The sequence below is a fragment of the Trachurus japonicus genome, chromosome 13 (genome assembly GCF_045865225.1).
Source record: "Trachurus japonicus isolate A0001 chromosome 13, Traja_1.0".
Classification (NCBI taxonomy): Eukaryota; Metazoa; Chordata; class Actinopteri; order Carangiformes; family Carangidae; genus Trachurus; species Trachurus japonicus.
The window spans coordinates 23785933-23809243 of record NC_140919.1 but is presented as its reverse complement, the minus strand read 5'-3'; the positions used below and the strand labels follow the sequence as shown (position 1 = coordinate 23809243).

The following is a 23311-nucleotide window of genomic DNA, read 5'->3' as shown; positions in this document are numbered from 1 at the left end:
TCGAGAACAGTTTGATATAGGCACTGACCTGACTGGTTGTGAAGGTTCTGGTTGATCACGTCCTTGTGTTGTTTTTTTTAATCAACCAGGAAAGTAACATGTGAAGGTGAAACACAAACTGTAGAGGAAGGTTGAATTGTGAAGGAGTGGATTGTGCATTCACACAGATGTTTTCACTTATGTGGCCTGATTAGACGTCCTCTCAGGACTGTGTGGACCACGGAGGTGGATTGAACCATAGGTACTAAGAAGATGACTCACCTGACGCTGCTGCCCAATGACACGGCGTCTCCACACGTCCGCCATCTTGGTTCAGTGAACTCACTCCCACAGAGCATTAAGCCTATGGTGCAGTTTCGAATAGATTTAAAATTTAAAATTACAAATAATTTAAATCATGTTCTTTTCTATGAAAGTAACATTATAGAACAAACGTGACAACATTTGAAAATCGGTCTGAGGAAGCGAGTTCACTGAACCAAGATGGCGGCTGTGTGGTGACGTCATTGAGCAACAGCGTCAGGTGAGTTATCGAGTCTTCTTATATACTATATCTATGGTGTGGACTGTCTACACCCTAATCACACTGTTATGATTGGATATTATTGGGGTTTGGTGATATCATCCCTATAGCTAGTATGACAAGATAAATCCACATGCAGACACACAGCAGATCAGTAAAGCTATGCTTTATTCATATGAAGATGTTGAGAACTGGATACGACTTTGGTTCTATAACATGTGTCTTCCTATATACAAGTTTCTATATGTATCAGCATTTATGCCATAATTACAAATATTACAAATATTAAACATTTATATAAAACCATTTCATTTAAATGGAAAACATAAACATTGACGTTGCTTTAACAATGCTTTCTTCAACATACACAATGCTTGTCATAGAGGTTTCAATATGTTGTCATGGAAATTAGTTGATTCCTATAGGTCAGAGATGAAAGTTGTTATACATATACCTTTTAAGTGCACTTATAAATTAAATATATAGTGATATATCTATTTAAGACATTAAATAAAATGGGTTGTATTAGAAAAGGCACTTTAATTACATGAGTAAAATCTGCTGTACATCACATTACTGGAGCCAGTTGTACATAACAGAGGACAACAAAGGACTGGCCCCACAGGACAGTGCCACAAAAAGAAGCATGTCAAATACAATGAACGCAGTTCTAAGGAAACAATATAATGTAATTGTAGTGTTATCAGGGCCGACAGTTAATAGCTTTGGGTATGAGGTGAGTTGAGGAGAAAGAAACTCTGGCAGAGAAAAAGAGTGGCCAAGAGAATGAAAGAGAAGAAAGGAGAGAAAGAGGGAGAAAGAGAGGCAGCTAGCTACCATCTAATAAAACTTTGCCACAGATACGCTGAAATTTGCTGTAAACTTTCTGTGCATGTATTCGTTACCTGTGTCTCCATGGTAACCAAAGTGGCAGTGTCAAGGCTTGAAGTCACCTAGAAGATGACCTCAGCTCTTACACACAGCTGCAACCACCTCCCTCCCTCCCTCTCTGTCTCTCTGTTGACACTCATACACTCTTCCTCAGGAACAGCCAAAGTAGTTCTCCTTCTCCTCCTCACAGACAAACCCGCCTTTGTGTGTAATGAGATACAAAAAGGACGTCCAGCTGTCAGGAGCTGTTACTGGGATCTGAAGCAGGAGGAGCATGTCCCACCTTTGTCCTTGTCTAACTGGGGGGTGACGGTGTCGGGGACCTCTGATTGGAGCATGTCTTTCTCACTGGAGATGATGTGCTTCACCAAGCAGTTGGCCGCTTCATCGATGTTGATGTTTTCCTGAAGAATAGGAAACAGTAGAGGAAGACACGGAAAGAGGGGTGGGAGTATGAAAAGAGGGAAACACCAGAAAGAGAAATAAATCAGTGAATTATCTAGTGCATCAGTCATTAAATCATATTGTCTTACATGCTCTTGCACACAAAGACGGCCTCCTCACTTTAGACCAATTGATCTCAAACAGTCACATACAGCATGAAAATGCAGATTGAAACCCAAATCATGTCCAATGATTCTTAGCATTATACTCAAATATTCTGCCTCTTGCAAATAATACCCAAAGGAATGCTTTCTGTGACAGCTGAGTAGCTGGAGTTAAAGTTATTTCAACAAACTGTGGCCTGGGTATTATAATGTTTTAAATAAAGTGTGCTAACAACATAATTATCTTTGTGAGACAGAAATAAATGCTTTGAAGTGCTTCTCATTCTCCTCTGTTCCCTTTACACTGCAAATTGGCAACAAGTATACATAGCTTTCGCACCACTGCACTTGATTTTTACTGAGAGTGTTATTTTTCTGCAATTATATTTTTCATTGTGTCATTACCAAAGGTTATTTAGAGGATTCTGCCTTGATTGGATACATACAGGGAGCAGGGTGTAGAAATATGGGAGACATATAAGTGAAGGTCTGGAGAAAGTAAGATTGTGGTTATATGGTGTAACACAGCTTCCAGGCCGGATGCCCATTTATTACAGCCAACTTTAGAGAGCTACATGACAATCGGCGTGAAACTGTCTGAGCTGAAATGTCCAGTATTGACAACACCCAGAGATTAGACAGCACCCGTTCCAAGGATTTAGAGCGACTTGGACCAGAGCTGACAGCTGAGAAAACTACAGAAATGACCCTGGGTGGGGTTCACACAAGGAGAGAACGAGCAACAATTACTGTTGAAAAAAACACACACACACGCACACTCACATACACTTGCACGTACTCACACACTCTTTGCTGCAGGAGCAGAGGAGATCTAAGAGCGTGCTCAGTAGAATGTGACACTGTGCCGTCTGCAGCACCCTGAAACTCTCACACACAAACAAATCCTTGTGTGCGTGTCACATCGTCATATGTCATCCTTATCTTTAGATCTGGAGAAAAACATCTTCTAAACCACACACACACACACACACACACACACACACACACACAGAAACACCACTAACAACAACAGCCAGCTTCACTTATTTTCTGTGCATCCTCATGCGTAGACAGCATATCCATCACAGTTGTTTGTGTTGTTTGGCTAAAAAAGAAATGCTGTGTACTATTTTCTGCTGATATTTATCATTACACTTACTTACAAATCCTGCATGATATTACTACTGTTTTTTCACATACTTGCTCCAACTGTGTGACCAGCTATAATTTCCAATGAAAGTCACATGACTTTCATTGGAAATGGTTTCTGCTGCTTTGAAGTAAAGCCCCTCACTTCCTCCACTGATTTTCTGCCTCAATTTCAACAGCTTAAATTCTCAATTTCTCTCAGCTGCCCTTATCATTGTCTCACTGCAGTTGGTCACCTCTATTTCTAGCTGCATCCATCACCTGTTGCTTGCTCAGTTTCTCTGGTTGGTTCTCAGGAGAAAATCCCAAATGGTCACATTTATAAATGTGTTAACACCTCCCATAGCTACAGTGCAAAGGAATAAAAACACAAATTAAAGGATTGAATGCACGTGTGTTTGTGTGTGTGTCTATGTGCACGTCTTAGTTTGTTTTCCCTTTCTTGCTGTCCAGCTGTGAGATTCCTGCTCCACATTAGCTGCTATAATCGGGGCTTGTGCTGGTGTGTCAGTGTGTTAGTGTGTAGGTGGGCGAATCCTCAGTTCAGCTGAGAACCACTACACTTCTGTCTGCGTCAATGAGCTCTGAATCATACTGTACCTTTACTGTTATTGATTTAAACTTTTTACAAGCTTTAAACTTTTGTTTCAGTCCATCTGTTTTTCTTCTTGCTCTTGTCCAGTTCAGACTGTGAACGTTTGTGTAATCACAAAGTTTTATTTTTTCCTGTTTCCAACCTTTGTATGATGCTAAGCTAACCTGCCACTGGCTCCTAATTTATGTTTAATGGACCCCTCTGATCTAACTCTTGACATGGAGACAAGTAATCCCTTTTACAAGGGAAAATATGAAATCTGTGCCAGCCAATGGAAAACACTGGACTAATACATTCACATGCACATTGCGTCCGTACGATGAGCACTTGATGCCAGAGCGGCTGATCTGGGATAACCACGGGAGGAATGTGGGTTGTGAGACAGCTCTGTGAAAACGCAGTGGAGCTTGGAGACGGAGGCTTTATTCTGATGCAAATACTCAACAGACTGAGAGCCTGTTAAACTCAGCACTTTTAAAGGATTTCTCCACATCCTGAATGTGCCTCTGCGGTGGCATCTCCACAGGATGATCACGTGGTGGGTCTGATACAGTCGAGCTAGCAGGGAGTCAGTTGCATCTCAAGGACATTTGAGCAGAAAGGACACGCCTGCTGCAGAGGTTTGAACCTCAGAGCTCCTGTTGAAGGCCTGTCTTCGTATTCCCAACGCCCTCTTGCTTACTATTTTACTGATTTGTATTTGTGTGTGTGTGTGCGTTCTTTCTCACCTTGGCAGACGTCTCGTACCACCCCACAAATCCATTCTCCTGGCAGAACTGCTCCATCTTTATTCCGTTATTAGTCAGTACGTCCCGACCCTGGTCACATTTATTAGCCAAAAGCACAGTGGCCACATGTTTCCCATTGGCAAGTGTCAGTTTGGAATCCAAGTCCTCTTTCCATTTCGTGACGGCCTCAAAAGAAGCGGGCCTTGTGACGTCAAACACAATGAAGGCACCCATGGCCTCACGGTAGTAGACGCGAGTCATGTTGCCAAACCTCTCCTGACCTGGAAGACACATGTAGCAACTCATAATGTAATAATGGCTAATAATGTAATAACGATTGACACACACAAGCAGAGATACAGATTTACAGACAATCATAAGCCTATCCATGGGGGCAAATTGTCTTTTTTTATTTTACTGTTTCTATTTATTGTATCTGTTTACTTGATTGTTTTATCAGTGTTGTCTAATTGTCTTATTGTCTCAAGTGTTCCTGCTTGAACTCTTGCAAATCCTTTTCCAATGCTTATCCAGGTCTCCTTCTGCAAATGGCAAATAAACTGACTGTGACTCCTAAAAAAGCTTTATCATTTGGTATGGTAAAATTTTCAGACTTATATTGATCATATAGACAAATCCCTCTTTTCATTTGGTCCCCTTCACTGGAGATCACCTGCATGATGCCACACACACAGTGAGACAGGCGAGAGGCAGAGTCACTTTAGCACCGAGCAGACACAATCTTTTAAATACAAGTTATCTGATTCCCTAATTTTTTCACACTCCAATCCGATATGTCACCACGCACACACATTCTCTACATACCTCACCTCCTTCATACCTCCACACATTCATTCACATGCATGTTTTTACAGTCAGAAGAGCAGCAGAAAGAGAGGGATTAGATGCAGACACAGATACAGTAGAGCCAGGAGGGGAGACGGAGAGAGGTGTCTTTAGTGTGTATGTGAGTGTGTGTATGTGCGTGTGTATGACTGCCTCTGAACTTCTCTGTAAAAATTCCTGAGGGTAAAATTAATTCGATAAGCTCTGCAGGAATGTTGTATCCACTCTGATTTTCCCATCCATGGGTTCTGCCACAGCACCAGAATATAATCACTTGGAGCCTGACAGACACTCTCACCCTGCGGACGGACTCACCCACAACCAAAGCAGCAGGTTGCGTTGCGGTGAGGAGGAGAGGAGTTTGTGTTCATTTACATTATCTATTCACCTGCTCTGCTGCACAGGTGGATCACAGCTCAGGCTCCAGTGTGGAACAGCTGGTAGCATGTGTGTCTGGCTCAAGGACGAAGATTTTCACAGAGTAGAGGCTTGTGTTATAATATGATGAATTGTAAAATATAGTATTACCTGCCAAGTGAAAAACTGTTTTCAGCTTTCTGTATGAGCTACCTCAAACATATCAGTTAATAATTTTAAAGAGAACATAGTGAAACTTAAGAAAACACATGCAGAGACAAAAATGCACTACAAATTCAGAAAACAAACTTCAAAAAACAAAACAACTGAAGAGTTTCCAGGGACACAAAAAAGTGACAGACAATGGGTCACGTTTGTTTAATGCTTCTCAACTTCAGAGGTTATGAAAATGACTTCCTGTTACTGGTGTTTGAAAAAAAGGTAAGTTCGTTTGGGTTATTATAGCGTCAATAGTGCATGAGTCATATATTATTGCTTGTATTTACTGATAGCATAACCTCAGTCTTTAGCCCGGTCCGTCACTATTTTGTGTCCTCAGAAACACTTCTGTGAGTTTTTGCAGCGCATGCGCCGTCAAGCTGATGAAGGTGTTTTCTGAATTTATGTTTTTCTTAAGTTGCGGTGTGTTGAACTCTCAGGGCCACTTTACTGTATATTTCCACAAGATATCACCTTAATATTATACATTACTTTAAGGGGCAAAGATTTAAGTTAGAGTTCAGAAAAAAGTGACAGCGGACTGGCTACATAAGAAAACAACTTCATGGTCGTTATCAGATTTTGATTTGTACTGTCATAAATCATGATCGTTGCACAGTAAAATGTGGCGATCTGTTTGAACCTGAGCCTTGCCAACTTCACACCAGTGACAAGACACAGACATAAACACAAGTTCACAAAGCTGTTATGTGAAATAACAAAATCTGTTTCACATCGGCTGACAATGAGTTTATGTAAGACCACAGTCCTCATGGTAGGAAGATGAATGGATTCATTAATAGTGATGAAATGTGGCTGTAATTCATTTGAGATGAGTCAATGCCCAAAACATCTGGATTTCCTCAATCGTACAGCCTGAAGCCACAGACTTCTACAGCTCATCATGTATATCTAAGTGATTTTGTTGTATAACAACAGCCCATAATAGCCAAAAAACCCCACTTAACTCACTTCTCATGTATAGGCCTGTGCAGATTATACCCCGTCTCCATGGCGGCACCAGTCACAGACAGAAATAGAAGAGCTGAAGTTGCTATTTGTCTTGGGAAAACGCTCAGGAACAAGTGAGTTATGACATCTGTGGCGTGAGAAAACTTAAGTCCACAGTAAAATGCAAAAACAAAAAGATTTTTCTGCAGGTTTGTTTATTTAGTATAATTTTCACTAACGATGGAGCAAATTATACTGTAATAGACAGAGCTCATCTAAATTAGGTAATTTATGTTTCTCCCCTCAGGACTTGTGTAACCTGAAGGCCTTTGTCAGGAGCACATACAGTATGAGACATATAGCAGTTTTCTCTGAGGGAGACACTCCCTCACAATAAAAGCTTTCTGTATACAAGCACTTGGGCCTCAAATCTCCCTCACATGAGTTTTAGACACATGACTGCTTGCGCTTACTGGAGAGGGCGCACAGGAGGGGAGAGAGCAGCAGGTCAGAGGATTCGTCTAAACCTCAGCCGACACTCATGTGAGATGAGACCGCTGAAGGCTTTAGGTTTGTTATCTTACCCAACAGCGTCGCAGTCAAAAGCCGGCATTATTTCTGATTTCTGCCTTCGCTCAGGGCAGTCAAAGCAGTCGATGCTCACAAGAGAGAAGATCATTTCCATTCTCTTCCATGTACACTTCCATCTTATTATCAAACAGACCCTTCCACTAAGAGTACCACAGTGGCAGGAGGCCACAGAGTTAAGCCTATTACAGAAGAGGAACCACTGCCACTGACTGAATGTATGTATGGTTATGTGACAAATGGATGTGTGGATATGTGGTTGTGTAAATTTACATATAAGACGATGTGTATATTTGTCCTCAAACTAGTTTTAGAGCTTCAAATATGACATAATAAACATGCTTGTATTTGCACCTCTGTGTGATGATGTCATTTTTAGGCCCAAGTAACCAGCTGATACACTGGTCATAATATTAAATAAAAATAATAAAAGTCATAATGTGGCAGAGTGTTGCCATGACAGCTCTGGTATATCATGTGGTGTCATGATGCTCTGTCCTCAGGTCATGTGACACACAGAGAGGAAAGTCTGGCTTGTTTTATGTCTGAATGATGATAAATGATAAATGTAATTTAACATGTAGTTAGTGTGGTGCCCTATAGAAATAAGCAGCTTTTTTTTAATAAAGGGTTGGGGTTTTATTTAATATGAAATGTATAAAATAATAATTATAACTCAGAGGAAATGTTCTCTCTTTCATGGCTTCTCTGTACGTGTGTGTGTAAATGGGAGAGGCATGTAATAGCAAAAATGTGTAGTTAAATGATGTAAAGTGAGTAATGCCAGCAGGTCAGCTGGTGCACATGAGGGACATTAGGCTTGGATGACCCATAAACATAATTCCTCTACAGAAATGGTTAAATAACAACTGTGACAAAATGATCAAACGCTCATTTTCTGGATCACAGCACCCCAAACCCCGTGGAAGCCACAAATCCACATGTCAGTCTTATCCCTCAGGTTTCACATTCTTTGACTTCTGTTCATTGAACACTCCAGTCCATGGTTTTCATTTCATTCATTACTGAGATAGCTGATGGGAAACATTAACTATGTGAAAACTGACCAACCTCTCCCTTGTTTGATTATGAAGTGATTCATTGAGCAACATTTGAAAGAAAAAAAATAGATGTGAACATAATTTCCATCAGGACTACAACTCCTCCCAAACATTAATGGATTATTTAAATGTAGCCTTAAATTAATTTGACAAAAAAGGAAAGTTCAAAAGACTCAGACTATTCAATGTTCTACTAAATTAACCCCATTTCGGCCTCCTCTGAAAATCTAAACTAAACAAACAAAAAAAGAGACTATTCTCTAAATAAACGAATCTATTTTGAGCAGGCTGTCCTATCATATGAGCTACTTATTTAAAAAAATAAAATAAAATCCTATACAAACTTCTAGTGTATTTTCTTTTACAGATAGCAAATGTTCAACAGGCTAACTGAAAAACAGCCATGAGTAAAGTTAGTTAGTGAAAAGTTGTGTGACAAACTATCGTGCGTTGAAACTCTTATATCTATACGATATTCTTATTTGTCTTTTACAGGTGTTTGTTTTTTGGTGTGATCCGTGTGTTGAGAGTGGGACCGTACCTGCGATGTCCCACAGCTGCAGACGCACCGTCTCCTGGTCCCAGTTGAGGACCTTGAGAGCGAAGTCCACCCCGATGGTGGCTCGGTAGTTGGGGCTGAAGTTGTGATGGACATACCGCTTGATGATGCTGGTCTTTCCGACTCCGAGGTCTCCTATCACAAGAATCTTATAGAGGTGCTCCTTGTGGTGGTTGTTCTGCATGGCGACCGAGGAGGGCGAGAGCTGAGCATGAATCCACCGGAGAGGAAGAGGGCCCGGGGGAGAGGAAGCAGGGGCAGGGCGGCAGGACGAGCGCGGAGGGGACTGGAGAGGAGGAGAGGAGAGAGGAGAGGAGCTGCTGCTGCTGCTGCTGCTACTGCTGCTGCTGCTGAGGGAAGGGGAGGCGAGGTACGCCCCGGCCCACACAGGGAAGTGGAGCAGAGACGTCTGGACCTTGTGACTCACGCAGGGGAGCAGCCCGAGACTGCACCGAGGTCTACAGTCTACACCAAGTAATACAAGTAGTGGCTGCAGAAAAACTTTTATACAGTCTTATTCAATAGAATGGGTTTTAAACTAGCTAAATTCTGAATGTGTCAGACATATGAAGAGTAACAAGGAAAAGAAAGAAAAGACATTTCGCTCTAATGCCTAATGACTTGATTAACACTTGAATAAATACACATACCTTTCTCCACTGTGAGTCATTGGTTCACTTTACTGTCTTGATCAAATTATGTATGGATATTAAAGGGATAGTTCAGCCAAAATTCGAATTTCACTCATCTACTCACCCTCATGTCGACTAAGGGCTGGGAGAAGTTTCAGAGTTATCCGTGCCTTCTCTGAGTTACGGGGGGGCCGCACAGCAGTATTTGTCCATATAATGGTTGTCAATGGATACCAACTTTCTTCGTCCAAAAAGACACACCAAAAAACATCCAAATACCTCCATACTGCTCATCTGTAATGTCCCTCTTGTATTGAAGTCCCGACATGAGAAATTGTTCCGCCAGTCAGTGACACAGGAAGAGCATTAAACTGAGACACTGGGAGCTTCCGCTACAAACAAGCTTAATATATAGACGGAGGTATTTGGATGTTTTATGGTGTGTCTTTTTGGACGAAGAAAGTTGGTATCCATTGACAACCATTATATGGACAAATACTGCTGTGCGGCCCCCCTGTAACTCAGAGAAGGCACGGATAACTCTGAAACTTCTCGACATGAGGGTGAGTAGATGAGTGAAATTCGAATTTTGGCTGAACCTGGCCAAATGAAGGAGATGGTGCCATTACCGTAGCTGTAACACTGAGTGAGAACTGGTTGCTGAGATACAAAAATGTAAAAATCTAACACCCAAGAAAATATCAATTAATCAAAAATTTAAAAAAAGAAAAAAGAAAAAAGTCCAAATCCCAATTATGTTTTTATTCCATCAGATTAAAAAAAGTGCAAATTTCAATACAATGTACAACAGCTTGCATCAGAACATGTGTATAAATGGAGTCTTAATAGAGACACTACAGTCAGCAACATCCCTTATTAATCAAGAAATCCCTATCCAGAGCTCTGTGGGGAACGCTACAAATCTACCCCACAGAGGAACATGGCAGTCCCGGTTTCAATTTGATGCAAGGACAGAAGAAACTTCAATTCTCCACTGAGCTTCCCTGAGACGAAGAATCAAGGTCCTGCATCTGACAGACAAACAAATGTTGACTCCTCAGTTATGAATTCCCTTTTAGTACTAAGGCTACAATTTACTACCCATCATGATTTGTCAGTGTGTGCCAATCAATCCATTTTGATTCCAAGTCTGTGTGTTGGCAGTTACAGCTCAAATGATTCACAGGCAGCTGATCAGTGATTGCTGAAATCAGAGGAAGAGAGAAGGGGGGATACAAACAAAAACATACATACAGTTTGTGTCAACACTTTTAGAAGGAAGAGCAGGAGTTCTTGCGTCACTTAAACTCTAAACTAATGTGGGATTGTATCCACATAGTAGTTATTAGATGACACCAACGGCTTTCCTGAGCAAATTGAGCTGCTCCATCAGAGACACATGGGCTGACTATCACTGCCTACATCTCAGATCACCATGTGTTGAAACTAAATTCCACCAATAATATAATAAACTTCAACCAGAATACCACTTGAAGCTTTAAACATCACATTTGAGTGACACTTTACTGTGCTTTGCTACTTTTGGTTTTAGGTGGGCCTCACTTTAGTATATAGCTTTTCATTTTCATGGCGTCAGTTTTCATGCACTGCAGTATATGACGCCTGTTTTTTCTCATTAGATTTTAGCTTTAAAAATCCCCCCCCCCCCCCCAAGCACACACTGAAAACACCTAGCCTACACTGAGAGGAAAAAATGAAGTTGAACTACTCAGACTCAGTCAATTAATTTCGTCCTGAGTTTACAATTTTGGGATAGGCTTGGCTGCGACTGCGATGCTCTCAATGGCACACTCATCACTTCCCCTGCGGATTCGGAAGTAGCCGTCCTCGCCCCAGGTGGTTCCCCAGCTGTTCTTAACAATCCAGTACTTCTGCCCGGTCATGTGGCAGTGGCCGTAGCCCACCAGCAGCACAGCGTGGTTGGTCAGCTCGAAAGGATTGAAGGGGTCTGCAAGGCCCGTGTGGTGGTAGATGCCCTCCTTATAATGCATGAAGTCAGGGTAGACCTGGGAGAGGAGAGGGACAATTTACTTCCACTGAATGCATATACATATACTATATGTTAAATATCAGTTGAGGAGCAGTTGCTGTACCTCAAAAGCCACTCCCATGGGCCCATTCTTGACCAGTTCCAACATCATGGCTGCTTCACTGCAGCCGCCGTAAAACCCACCGACGTAGATGTATTCTGCCGTGTAGATGCGGCCGCAATTCTGAGGGACGCCGCACGGGCTGTTCCTTGCAATGTACGGAAAGCATGACTCGTCCACAATGCCGAAATCCTGCGCATATTTCCCAATCAAGTATGGGAAGCCACCGTCACAACCTGCAATAGAGGAGATGGATGTTTGATGTCGTTTGTCATGTTTCTGGAGATTAGCGTGACTTTTACAAGTTAAAATGTAGCCCAAGAGGGAAAAATTTAATGAAGTCAATACCATCAGGACTCTTCAGAATAATTGGCAAGAAATGGCCTAATCAGGGTTATTATGAAACCAGTTGAATTTCTAAAGGCAATTAAGACACATTTTCTGAAAGAAATAAAGAAAGAAAAAAAAATACTTGCACTGATTAGGGAGGAAAGCAACCCTAATTTTTCTACACAGAAGCACTTTGAAATGTCTAACTCTGGCACAGCTCACAGGGGAATACTTAAATTAAATTAACTGTTTAGTGATCAGGAGGTGAGAGAAACTTTCCCATTAAAGTTTACCTTGAGAATATTCAGAGCAGGACACCACCTGTTGTGGGCTGAGGATGGGGGTCTCACTGTTGTTGGTGACAATTCGGACGCGAGACTCCAGCATTCCCATGGTGGCAAAGGAGTAGCAGCTACCACATGATGCTGGAATACAAGAGATTGACAGAGTTAAATCACACTGCTGTGCAACACAACAGAGCTGGCATACAGTGACAGTTTAAGAAAATGTTTAAAAAAGAAAAGATAAGTATTTACAAAAAAGAAGAAGGAGAAAGAGAAAAAGAAGGGAAAAAAAGAAAAAGATAGATAGATGAGTGGTGTTTACCGTTATTTTGTTGTTTGTTTTTTTGTCATTACTATGTTTCATTATCTTTAATATTTTGAAACAGAGAATAATATTGGTGTTGAAGTAAGCCAATGAAATTTGTAACAACAGAGAGGGGCAGGAATTATAAGTTTTTTCTTCATCCTGCTCCTTTTCATTCATGATGAAAATGTGTACACAATGTATATGTGCAACTATGTGAGAACCATGAATGAAATAAATCAAAATGAAATGAAATGAAATCCCAATTTTGAAAAACCTGCACAACCCAATGCAATCTAATCAAACAACCCTGAAATAAGATCCAGGTAACTCATTGGGTAACTCCACATTTTATTACCATTACTGTGATGTATTTCTGACGTTTGAATGGTTCCTCCCTGTGTACACTTGTCTGAGTTAGTTGTAATGGACAATAATGGAGTGAGTCAGAATGATGCACTGATTAAAGCCATTGGTTGACATCCATCGTGAGAGACCAGTTTAATAATATGCTCAGCAGAAACAAATTAAGTCACAGCACAGAGGCTGTGGGGCCCTGCAGCGTGGTTTAATAGTAGTAATGACTCAAGTCAGGCTGACAGTGGGAACAGTTTACATTTAGGTCCCAGACCTTAGGTCTCAAGACTAATAAGGTGTTACAGTCATTTAGAGATCTGCCAGCGTGGCCATTTCACTGACCTAATGTTTCAATCATATAAAAGATCTCCTGGAGAAAACAATGGCACAGGAGTTAAGAGCTTTCCCCTAGGGTATGATGAAGGCCTCATTTGTGCTGGTGCCATTACATCTGTACGTTCCCACATGTCAGCACTGCAACAACCAATTTCCCCCCCCTCAATCCAACCAATTTTTGTGAACTGAAATGGAACCTACAAAATCCACCTGGCTCATAACAGAGGAAAATAAGCTCCACGGCACTGTACGGTGGCTTAGAGGTCTCCTATTGAAACACTTCAGCCCTCTCCAGATCCTTAAACCCAGCCCTACAGAGGCCCTCTCAGACACTCAGCACACATAATCTCTCCACTCACACACTAGGCTGTGCAGAAACACAGAAGGAGAGAGCAGAGAGCTGACGCAGACCTGCCAAGAGGGAAGCAAAGTAGCTGCAGGGGCTGCGGTTCAGCCTCTGCTCTTACCGACAGCTGCTCCAGTGAAAAGGTGATCCCACAAGGCTTCTGATTCATAATGTCTGAACCTACATCTTTAATATCATGTGTGCACAGGTTAAAATAAAGCAACTGGTTTAAGGTGGACTTTTGGGACGCTGAATTAACCAACAATTAAGACAAGACAAGTGTCCAGGCTTCTGTAAGACATTTAAACGACACCTTGGTTTCTCACGGGGCTGACGAAGTTGACACCGTCAACGTTTCTCCAATCCCAGTGCTGAGGCAGACCTGCCGCCATCTTGGCATCATTAGCTTTCACGGGCATAGGGTGAACACGCCTGTAGTAAAAATGAAAGATCATTCATATTTAATCACAAGAAAGAAATCACACTGATAGTCTAATAGTCAAGAGAAAGGCAACAATATTATTAGCACAAAGCAGTAATTTATGTCATCATGTCTGTAGTGGGGAAGATAAGCAAATTAATTGTACATTTTGTGACTAAAGCATGAAACTTGCAGCATTTCATCTACATAAGGTTTGATTTAGATGTGGAACCACTTTGTCTGACCTCTGGTGACTTTTAGGTGTCATTGATCTCAGCATTGCATTTTTCCCAGCTTATCGTCCCATTATTTTCCATTGCAGTAATATATTATGGGACGATTAGTGGGAAAATGCACTAAAGTTTCATTCATGCTTTAGTCATAAAATGCACAATACCTTATATTTAAGAACTTATCTGCCCCACTACTGTGTGGCAGTACTGAAGAACAGGATGCAGGTAAACACTCACCTTGGGATGCGGGAAGCCGGCCCTCCTGCTCTGTAGTGCAGCTCCCGTAGAGTGTACTGCTCATGCTCAGGGTAGGCAACAGCTTTCCAGGAACGCTGAACTGAGTTGATGGAATCAATAAAGTCCAGGTTGTGTTTGTATGGTCTCTGCAGCAGCCTGCAGGGTGAATTATGTCACAACACAAGGTTATTTCAAAAGGAACAGATGGGGGGGGAGAAAGTGTTGAAAGCTGAATCACAGGTGTATTTTGTCAAAGCTGACAGTTTAATAAAGTTACACAGTTAAATTGCCAGAACAACAAGTGATATTCAGTGCAGTGGTGTTGTATGGAATGGTGTTATGCAAGTGTTTTTATTTTCGTTGGTTTGTGAAATATGAATATGCACCCTTGTTATTGTCCACCAAGACGTGGTGCAAAAATGTTGGTGTGAATCGCTGAGTCAGTATGGTCCTCAGTGCATTACACATTATTTGAGAGTTTAAACTTGGATAAATTTGTTCCTTTGAGTGTTGTGATTATTCCAGTACAAATCTGCCCCTAACTGAAGCTTCTGGAGTACACTGCTCGTACAATGCAAGTCATTATCAGCCATACCCAGTATCATGCAGGAAGGCTCCTACATCTTTTAGTGGGACTCGCACCTTCGGTATTAATTTTCACTTGTGTTAAAATAGGAGGATTTTAAACAGCAACACTCTTCTCAAGGCTGCAAAGTTTAACATTTTAAAAGTGAAGGACATGCTACCTACAGAACAATACGACCAAGTACAGGCCCATATCAATAAATTAGACTATCATGGAAAAGTTCATTGAATAGTTCATTTCAAATAGTGAAACCAATACCTGCAGAGCCATGACACACTGAAATATTCCATGTCTTTATTTTGTTTAATTGTAATGATTATGGCTTATATTTAACGAAAACCACAGATTCAGAATCTCAAAAAATTAGAATAATATTATATCAGACTTCTGGAAAGTATGTACATTTATATGCACCCAATACTTGGTTGGGGCTCCTTTTGCTTGAATTACTGCATCATTTCGGCGTGGCATGGAGGCAAACAGCCTGTGGCGTTATGGAAGCCCAGGTTGCTTTGATAGCATCTGCATTTTTGGGTCTAGTGCATCAAGCCATTCCTGAACCAGAGACAACGTCAGAGGTACCTGGGCTAAGGAAAAGAACTGGACTATTGCCCAGAGGTCCTAAGTCCTCTTTTTTCCCCCAATTGCATTTGTACAGCCCATTTTTACAAACAGTTTGTCTCAAAGCATGCATGCTTTCTTCTGCTGACAAGCTTTATGGACATGCTGGATTTGGCACCAGCCCACACTGCCAAAAGCACCAAAAGCTGGTTAAATGACTATGATGTTACTGTGCTCGACTGACCAGCAAATTCGCCAGACCTCAAGCCCATAGAGAATCTATGGGGTATGAGACACACTAGACCCAAAAATGCAGATGAGCTGAAGGCCACTATCAAAGCAACCTGGGCTTCCATAACACCTCAGCAGCGAAACAGGCTGTTTGCCTCCATGCCACGCAGAAATGATGCAGTAATTCAAGCAAAAGGAGTATTGAGTGCATATAAAATGGACTTACTTTCTAGAAGACCTACAATTCTTTCTTCTTATTTTTAATTTATTATTATATCATTATATTATTTAATTTCTTCTTAATTCTGAATTAAGGGACAACGAGGAGTTTGTATTTGGTTATTAAAAAAAAATCTCACATTAATGTGGATGAATCTACGCTACCCACACTTGTTGGCTCCATTTTCGATAAATATATTGTTTTGTCTCCATCGTTATTTTAATTAATGGTGGAAATTCTGGGCGAGCCGACCAGCATTTCCTTACTTTCGGTTTCGCAGACGCTGCCTGGCGAGTCATGAGTAAACGCTGCTGAATCGCCGTTTATGGTCGGAACTACAACGGTATCTGATTGTCTTCGAACCTCTGACTTTCATACTTGATGAATGAAAACATTCTTGGCCAGATGTCCGTCCTGCGCCGGTCCAAGATTTTCACCGTGCGCGCGGAGGCTCATGGTACAGTAAATGTAGTGTGAACACACCTTGTTGTCCCTTTAAAGACCCCCTCCCATGAAAATCGTGTTTTTCCTGCTTTTCACATGTTCCTGTGGCATTTTTCTTGTGTTAGAGGACATATCAGCAGAAAAGGAAGTGCAAAATTGCATTTCTGAGTTTTTCTGCCTTCAAATTGCTGTGAACCAATGGCAGACGCAACCTGGCCATTTCAGTGAGACTGGAGTTGACGTGTCACAACCAAGGGGGCAGTTGTCGGTCTGAGAAGTGAAGCTCACTTCCGCGTTCAAAAAACTGCAATCCCCTCGGCTGTCGCTGGGGGCTGGCTCCAGAAGGGAGCAACTCCAGTTGACCCCCATGTTAAAATAGCCGATTTTACAGCTTAAAAAAACATATTTACAGCCTGGTACATTTTATTTTTTTGGTCTCAACCGATAGTTTCTACCCCCGCACACACTCTGAGGGGGGTGAATTTTTTTTAAACTCTACCGTTTTACTGTTATTAGGTTTAAAGTTCTGGCCAATTAGGGCGCAGAACCGTTGAGTGACAGGTCCGGAGACCGCTGCTACGAGGCCAGTGGGCGGGCCCTCGGCCGGCCAACGGCCGCACCGCTCCAAATATGGCAAGTAGAATCCAACATGGCGCGGTTCAAACCCCCGTAGTAGCGGCACAAAACAGACTCCCCCAAACCAATGGGTGACGTCACGGGTGCTACGTCCATTCTTTTTACAGTCTATGGTCACAACTCCAGGGGAGGGCACTAGTGCTACAAGCTCCCGCCCCGCTCTGCATCTGGCTCAGAGGTGAAAGGCTTGTATAATAGGTATAGCTCAACAGCTCAGCTCAGCAGCTTGCACTGTGAGCAAGGACTATATTCCAGTCTGGGATCGAATCCCCAGTTTTACGCTAAACATGCTGAACTGGTAATTGTACAATGTCCAGCTGTCAGCGAGCATGGGAGGGTCGGTGGGAGGGAGTGGCAGGGCAGGTGCAGAGCAGCGCAGTCTCCGCCCAGCCTCCAGAGGTGCATTGCTAATGAGCTGCTGGTTTTAAAATGACCAAAAAGGGTCGCGGGAGGGGGATTTTAAACAATCTTTTTTTTTTTTTTAATTGATATTGAATTTGGGGTTTTTCATTAAATATAAGCCATAATCATTACAATTAAACAAAATAAAGACATGGAATATTTCAGTCTGTGTCATGGATTTTTTGAATTGAACTATTGAAGTATATGAACTTTTCCATAATATTCTAATTTATTGAGACCTGTATAAAGTCTTCAGTGGCAATTGTGAGCTCTCGGCATGTGAGGAAAACACAGCGTGATGCACTTCAACGTGTCAAGGTGGTGAGGCATTTGTCTTGTTCCTCAGTAAGTGACTAACAGTTTTAATGACACACTGATCAACAGAAAAACACACTCTTGTTATGCACAATGTCACTTGCAAGCAGTGTGAAAAGGTTTGTTTTTCAAAGTGGACGCTGAGCAGTTAAAAAGAGCGGCTAAATGTTTGTAACTGACTGAAAATACAAACTATTTGTTTATGGTGGTCTCGCATACATTTCTCAACACAATGGAAACCAAGTGATTAAATCACTTCACCAGTAGTTCAAATCACTGTGGTGCCGGATAAATATTTTTTTCCAAATACTATTCTTATCGTAGAAATTACAAATAAACTTAAATTCATGCCAACTGACACCAAAAAGTGCAGGAAGCAACCTCGTCAGAAACAAAGACAAGAAAGTGAACATCAATTTCACACACAATATCAAACTTTTAAATATCTTTTTTTTTTTATTATTTAAATACGGGTTTTCCCCTGTACCCAAGTCGACTAACATCTGGATCATGCCCCATTTCTCCACTTTGCATTTTGGTTATATGCCATGCATGCCATCATAAATTTACATACCCACTGCTGAAAAGTGGTTGGTAATCTGTACGCGGAGTCACTGATTTCACCTTCTTCCCTACAAAACAGGCCCAGTTGTTTCCAAGGACATCGTGGACCCACCCTGGCAGGGTCTGGTCACAATAGCTGGTCACCTTAGTGCCCTCCTGCGTGTACTGAAAGTGTAGGGACAAGTGGATCAAGGCTTGTTGTCCAATATACAACCCAGTCTTGTCATTTCATGCAAATTCTCAGCAACTGCGCAATTCTCATGCTATGAATTATTAAATTAATAAAAGAGAATGGAAATGAAAAAAAAGAGAAGATCCTGCACAAGTTTAAAGGAAAACTCTCCCTGTTCTCATTTTGGCTCGCTAAGCTAAATCAAGTCCAAAGAATGGGGAAGTTGAACAGGACAAAGTATAATGTGGTTTTGCAGACCAAGGGACCATGACACAGTGTCATGTGAGTGAGGAGATGGAACACATGACTAAGACCTTAATCTTGAGTCTAGTGTTAGTTCCATCTTGATTCAGCCTGTACGAGGTTTTACAGACAGATTCATATCACATGAAACAACAGGATGCTGAGCAATACGGAAACTAAACCCTTAATGTCAGTGAAGGTTTAAAAATATAACCTGAATAACTCTTAACCCACAAAAGCTACTTCCTTGACAAGTGAGGAGGTTAACTTGACATTTTATTTACTTAATTTTGTTTGTGATGAGTAAGGCTATGACTCAAGGACAATGAACAGCACCTGATGCAACAAAACTAACCTAATTTAGGATTTTCTGAGTTGTGCATCTGGGAGATGACAGGATCTTAATATAAAATGTCATGTGGGCTCATCTTTTACCTTGAAGAAGCCAAACCACTTGTACCCATTGAGGACCACTTCGAAGCCCTGGTTGTAGATGATGGTGAAAAAGCCAGTGTTGCCCAGCTCGTCTGTGGCTACAGACAGTTTCTCCAGTGTCACGGTAACAGAGTTCTCCCCTATGGCTGGAGGGAAAGAGCAAAACAAACAGGTGTTAGTTAGACTGCACACTGCATAGTTCAACACCATTCATTTCTAAAATTAGTGTTATGCAGTACTCAAGCCAAGATGAGCTTAAAGATTGTTTTTATCTTCAAGGGCCACAGCTAAAGCACAAAAACATTGAAATGTGTGTAACACACAACAGGTGCATGTTAAGACATATTAAACAGCTAAATACTTTGTGTGCAAGGGTTTTTCCATTCAAACAAAAGGAGGAAGTAATTTGTGAATCAGCTGCTGCAGTTTCCTTAACGTTAGCTGAAAACCACACACACCACAGGCCCCAACTTGTCTCATGATCTCCAAATTGCGAAACTGCTTCCAGTTAGTCCCCTTATGAAGGGGTCGTATTAGTGTTATTATTATCATCAGCATCATTGTGATTATTATCATTACCTTCAGCGGAGCAGTTGACGGTCTTGTCGTGTCCTCCCTTGGAAACCTGAAACACCCATGTCCCCACCAGCTCTTCATAGGTGCAGTTGGCCGGTGTGTCACCCCTGGACCCTTCAACCCAGAGCAGGAGCACGCACACGAGCACACCGCTGAGCCTCATCTCTCCACACACACACAGCTAGCTTAGCTTACCTGTACGCGGCACACACACAAACACAAACACAGAGGCCACGCACGCACGCACACCTAGACAGCTGCGTAGGGAGGTCGGTGTCTTCAGCTGGAAGCCCAGAAGTTAAACCACACTCCTGAGTCGACCCGGCCCCTGTCCTCTGCCCGCTATTTATGCAAACTGAAACTTTTACCAAAGAGCAGCAGCGCGTCGAGATGAGTCCCCTCAGAGCACAACGCGCCTGCGCACTGTTGGCTGACCTACTGCTAACGCTTTCTGTGGTTAAACCAGACCCATGACCAGATCTCAGTGAATATGTTTTACTCAAATAACATGGGACTATTGTCACAACATCAGCTCGCGTCATTTAAAACTTTAATGGCATGACACTTCGCTTGTTGTTTCTGTGGACCGAGCTAAACCGAGCAAATACGGAAGTACAACACAGTGAAAGTTTAGGTGTAGACTGTTTCTCCTTCGCTTTTTGGTTTCGTTTACCTTGTCATATGACTGATGGGCTGGTGCATGCGCAGTAGATGTAAATAAATTGAGCAATTAATATAAGGAACAGGTTGTTTGTGTAACCTGATTTCAATAGTCTGTAATTAGTGTGAATGCTGGAAGCATTCACACTATTGTTATTCGGTTCGGCCATTTTCTGCCTTTCTTCGTCATGTAACTAGTCCTTCATACTTTGTGCTATTTCAACAATTCAAATATCAAAATGTTCAGCCTTTTCGGGACAGGTGTGCTATGTCTTTTCTCTTTTCAACTATTCATACTTTTTGCAATATTCAACTATTTCTGATTTTTTTTCCCCATAGAGAATGCATTGGAACAGTCTTGAAACTCTTCAAATCTTCTTACTTCTTTCAGCCTTTAAAGCGTCCACATACTTTCAGCTAGAGACTTCATTCAAATTCTGAGCTGTAGACAAACTTCTAATGTATTCATCCTGTATTTAAAACTTTTTCATAGCTTGTACCGTTTTTGAGATAAATCCTTTAAAAGCACATGAGGATTTCTGACAAATTTCACACTTTTCAATGAGTGTGTATGGGGTTGGGTCAGAGTGAGTGACATCATCGTTAGAGTGAGAGGGATCGAAAAAACATTCAGGATTTTTTCTGGATAAATTGCCAGCACGGCCACAAATTAAACTCTAGACACATGATTTCCTCACCGGTTTGTAGCCACACTTGTTGTGTCTCATTTAATGTGTTCAAAACAGCAGACAGACTTACAGAATTGTCTCAATGAGCCTAATTGTGCAGCTAGACCCGCTCCAGTGGCTCATCCACTTCAATAGAAAAGTAGGAGCTGATTTTTTTAGAAAAGCAGAAATGCCCCCCTTTTCTACCTTGCGACCCTGAGAAAAGTTTTTGCCCTACAAACATTTAATGCACATCAATGTGCTCAGGAAGGTCTGCTTGCCCAGATGGTCAGGAGGACCATATTCTGATAAGAGTTACGGTTCTCTTTTTCTGGGCTGTTTTCGGAAGCTGCACTGAGCTCAAATCTCTCTGCTCTGCTCTGCTCTGTGTGCAGTTGGTCCAGCTGTTGGGGCCAGCTCGTTATCAAAGTCTATAGTGCAGGTGCAGCCTGGCTGCTCGTTAAGATGTTTTTAAACACAGCCCCACACACACACATGATAAACCAGACTGACAGAGGATGTCCACGCACAAACACAGGCATCACACTCACACAGACAGACACACACAGACACTCACACACAGTCACACACACACACATACACAAACAGACAAACACACAAACACAACACTGTTCCACACAGTAAAATGTAAGCATGGTAGTCGCCATGGTAACTTCTGAGGGCAGGCTGCCAATCAATCAGATCATTAGGGAGAGAGGAGTTTTGTGGCGCTTAACAGTTTTACTTTCTGCACATGTACACGCAGACAGAGAGACCGTCAGACTCACACACCCAGACACACACACAGGTTTTCAGCTCAAATTCATCAGGCTCTCAATTATTTTATACTTTTGATGTAAACATCTCCAACAATTAATTTTTTTCTCATGAATTTAAGTTCAGACGTTTAGTCTTTCCAACTCTATTAATAGTAGTACAATTACAGGTGGAGCCTGGGATATAGGACGCAGCATCTATCTATCTATCTATCTATCTATCTATCTATCTATCTATCTATCTATCTATCTATCTATCTATCCCCTCCCTATTTTTAACCCCTCTGTCTCCTTTCTTTCTTTCTTTCTTTCTTCTACTCCTTCATTTGTATTTTACGTTACTTTTTCTATCCTTCCCTCTCTATCCATCCATCCATCCATCCATCCATCTACCTCTTTCTATCTATCATCCCCCTCTCTCTTTTTCTTTCTTTCTTTCTTTCTTTCTTTCTTTCTTTCTTTCTTTCTTTCTTTCTTTCTTTCTTTCTTTCTTTCTTTCACTCACTCCATTTCTGTCTTTTTACTTCTTTGTTTGTTTGATTGTTTCTTTCTTTCTTTCTATTCCTTTTCTCTTCCTTTGTTTTTACTCCATTTCTTTCTTTCTTTCTTTCACTCCATTTCTGTTTGTTTACTTCTTTGTTTGTTTGATTCTTTCTTTCTTTCTTTCTACTCCTTTTCTCTTCCTTTGTTTTTACTCCATTTCTTTCTTTCTTTCTTTCTTTCTTTCTTTCACTCCATTTCTGTCTTTTTACTTCTTTGTTTGTTTGATTCTTTCTTTCTTTCTTTCTTTCTTTCTTTCTTTCTTTCTTTCTTTCTTTCTTTCTTTCTTTCTTTCTTTCTTTCTTTCTTTCTTTCTTTCAACAATTTCTTCAGCTCATTCAGCATTGCTGGAAGCATTCACACCATTTCCATTCTTGGAAATGTTTTTTCTAGTTGATTAGTTGATGTTTTTTTTCCCCCTCTCAAACATCTGCCACACCAAATAACTTCTTGTTAAAAAAGTCTTATTGATTAATTGTGTTTTGATTAGACAATAAATCCATTCAGTATCATGTTAACTTGACTTCCATTTTAAAAAGTTTTACTTGAATAAATCTGGTAATTCAATATATTGATTGCACTTTGTTTTCATGTTTACATACAGTTACAAAGCCCACAGACTACAAGGAGACTGAAACTCGGCCATGATTGCTGTTACAGTATTTGTTAAACCTGG

General features: G+C 41.3%; 2 protein-coding genes across 2 annotated transcripts; both read right to left on the bottom strand.

Moving 5' to 3' along the window:
* Window positions 1–691: 691 nt before the first annotated feature.
* Window positions 692–9306, bottom strand: rab38a (RAB38a, member RAS oncogene family). The gene is made up of 3 exons (XM_085795489.1): window positions 8998–9306; window positions 4435–4715; window positions 692–1818 (listed from the first exon to the last, which is right to left on the bottom strand). Exons 1-3 carry the CDS (start codon window positions 9197–9199, stop codon window positions 1663–1665), a joined length of 639 nt encoding a protein of 212 aa, XP_085651615.1. The 5' UTR covers window positions 9200–9306; the 3' UTR covers window positions 692–1662.
* Window positions 9307–11309: 2003 nt separating this feature from the next.
* On the bottom strand, window positions 11310–20357 carry ctsc (cathepsin C). The gene is made up of 8 exons (XM_085795488.1): window positions 19995–20357; window positions 19416–19561; window positions 18576–18730; window positions 14607–14762; window positions 14029–14147; window positions 12382–12513; window positions 11762–11994; window positions 11310–11674 (listed from the first exon to the last, which is right to left on the bottom strand). Exons 1-8 carry the CDS (start codon window positions 20152–20154, stop codon window positions 11408–11410), a joined length of 1368 nt encoding a protein of 455 aa, XP_085651614.1. The 5' UTR covers window positions 20155–20357; the 3' UTR covers window positions 11310–11407.
* Between the last annotated feature and the right edge of the window lie 2954 nt (window positions 20358–23311).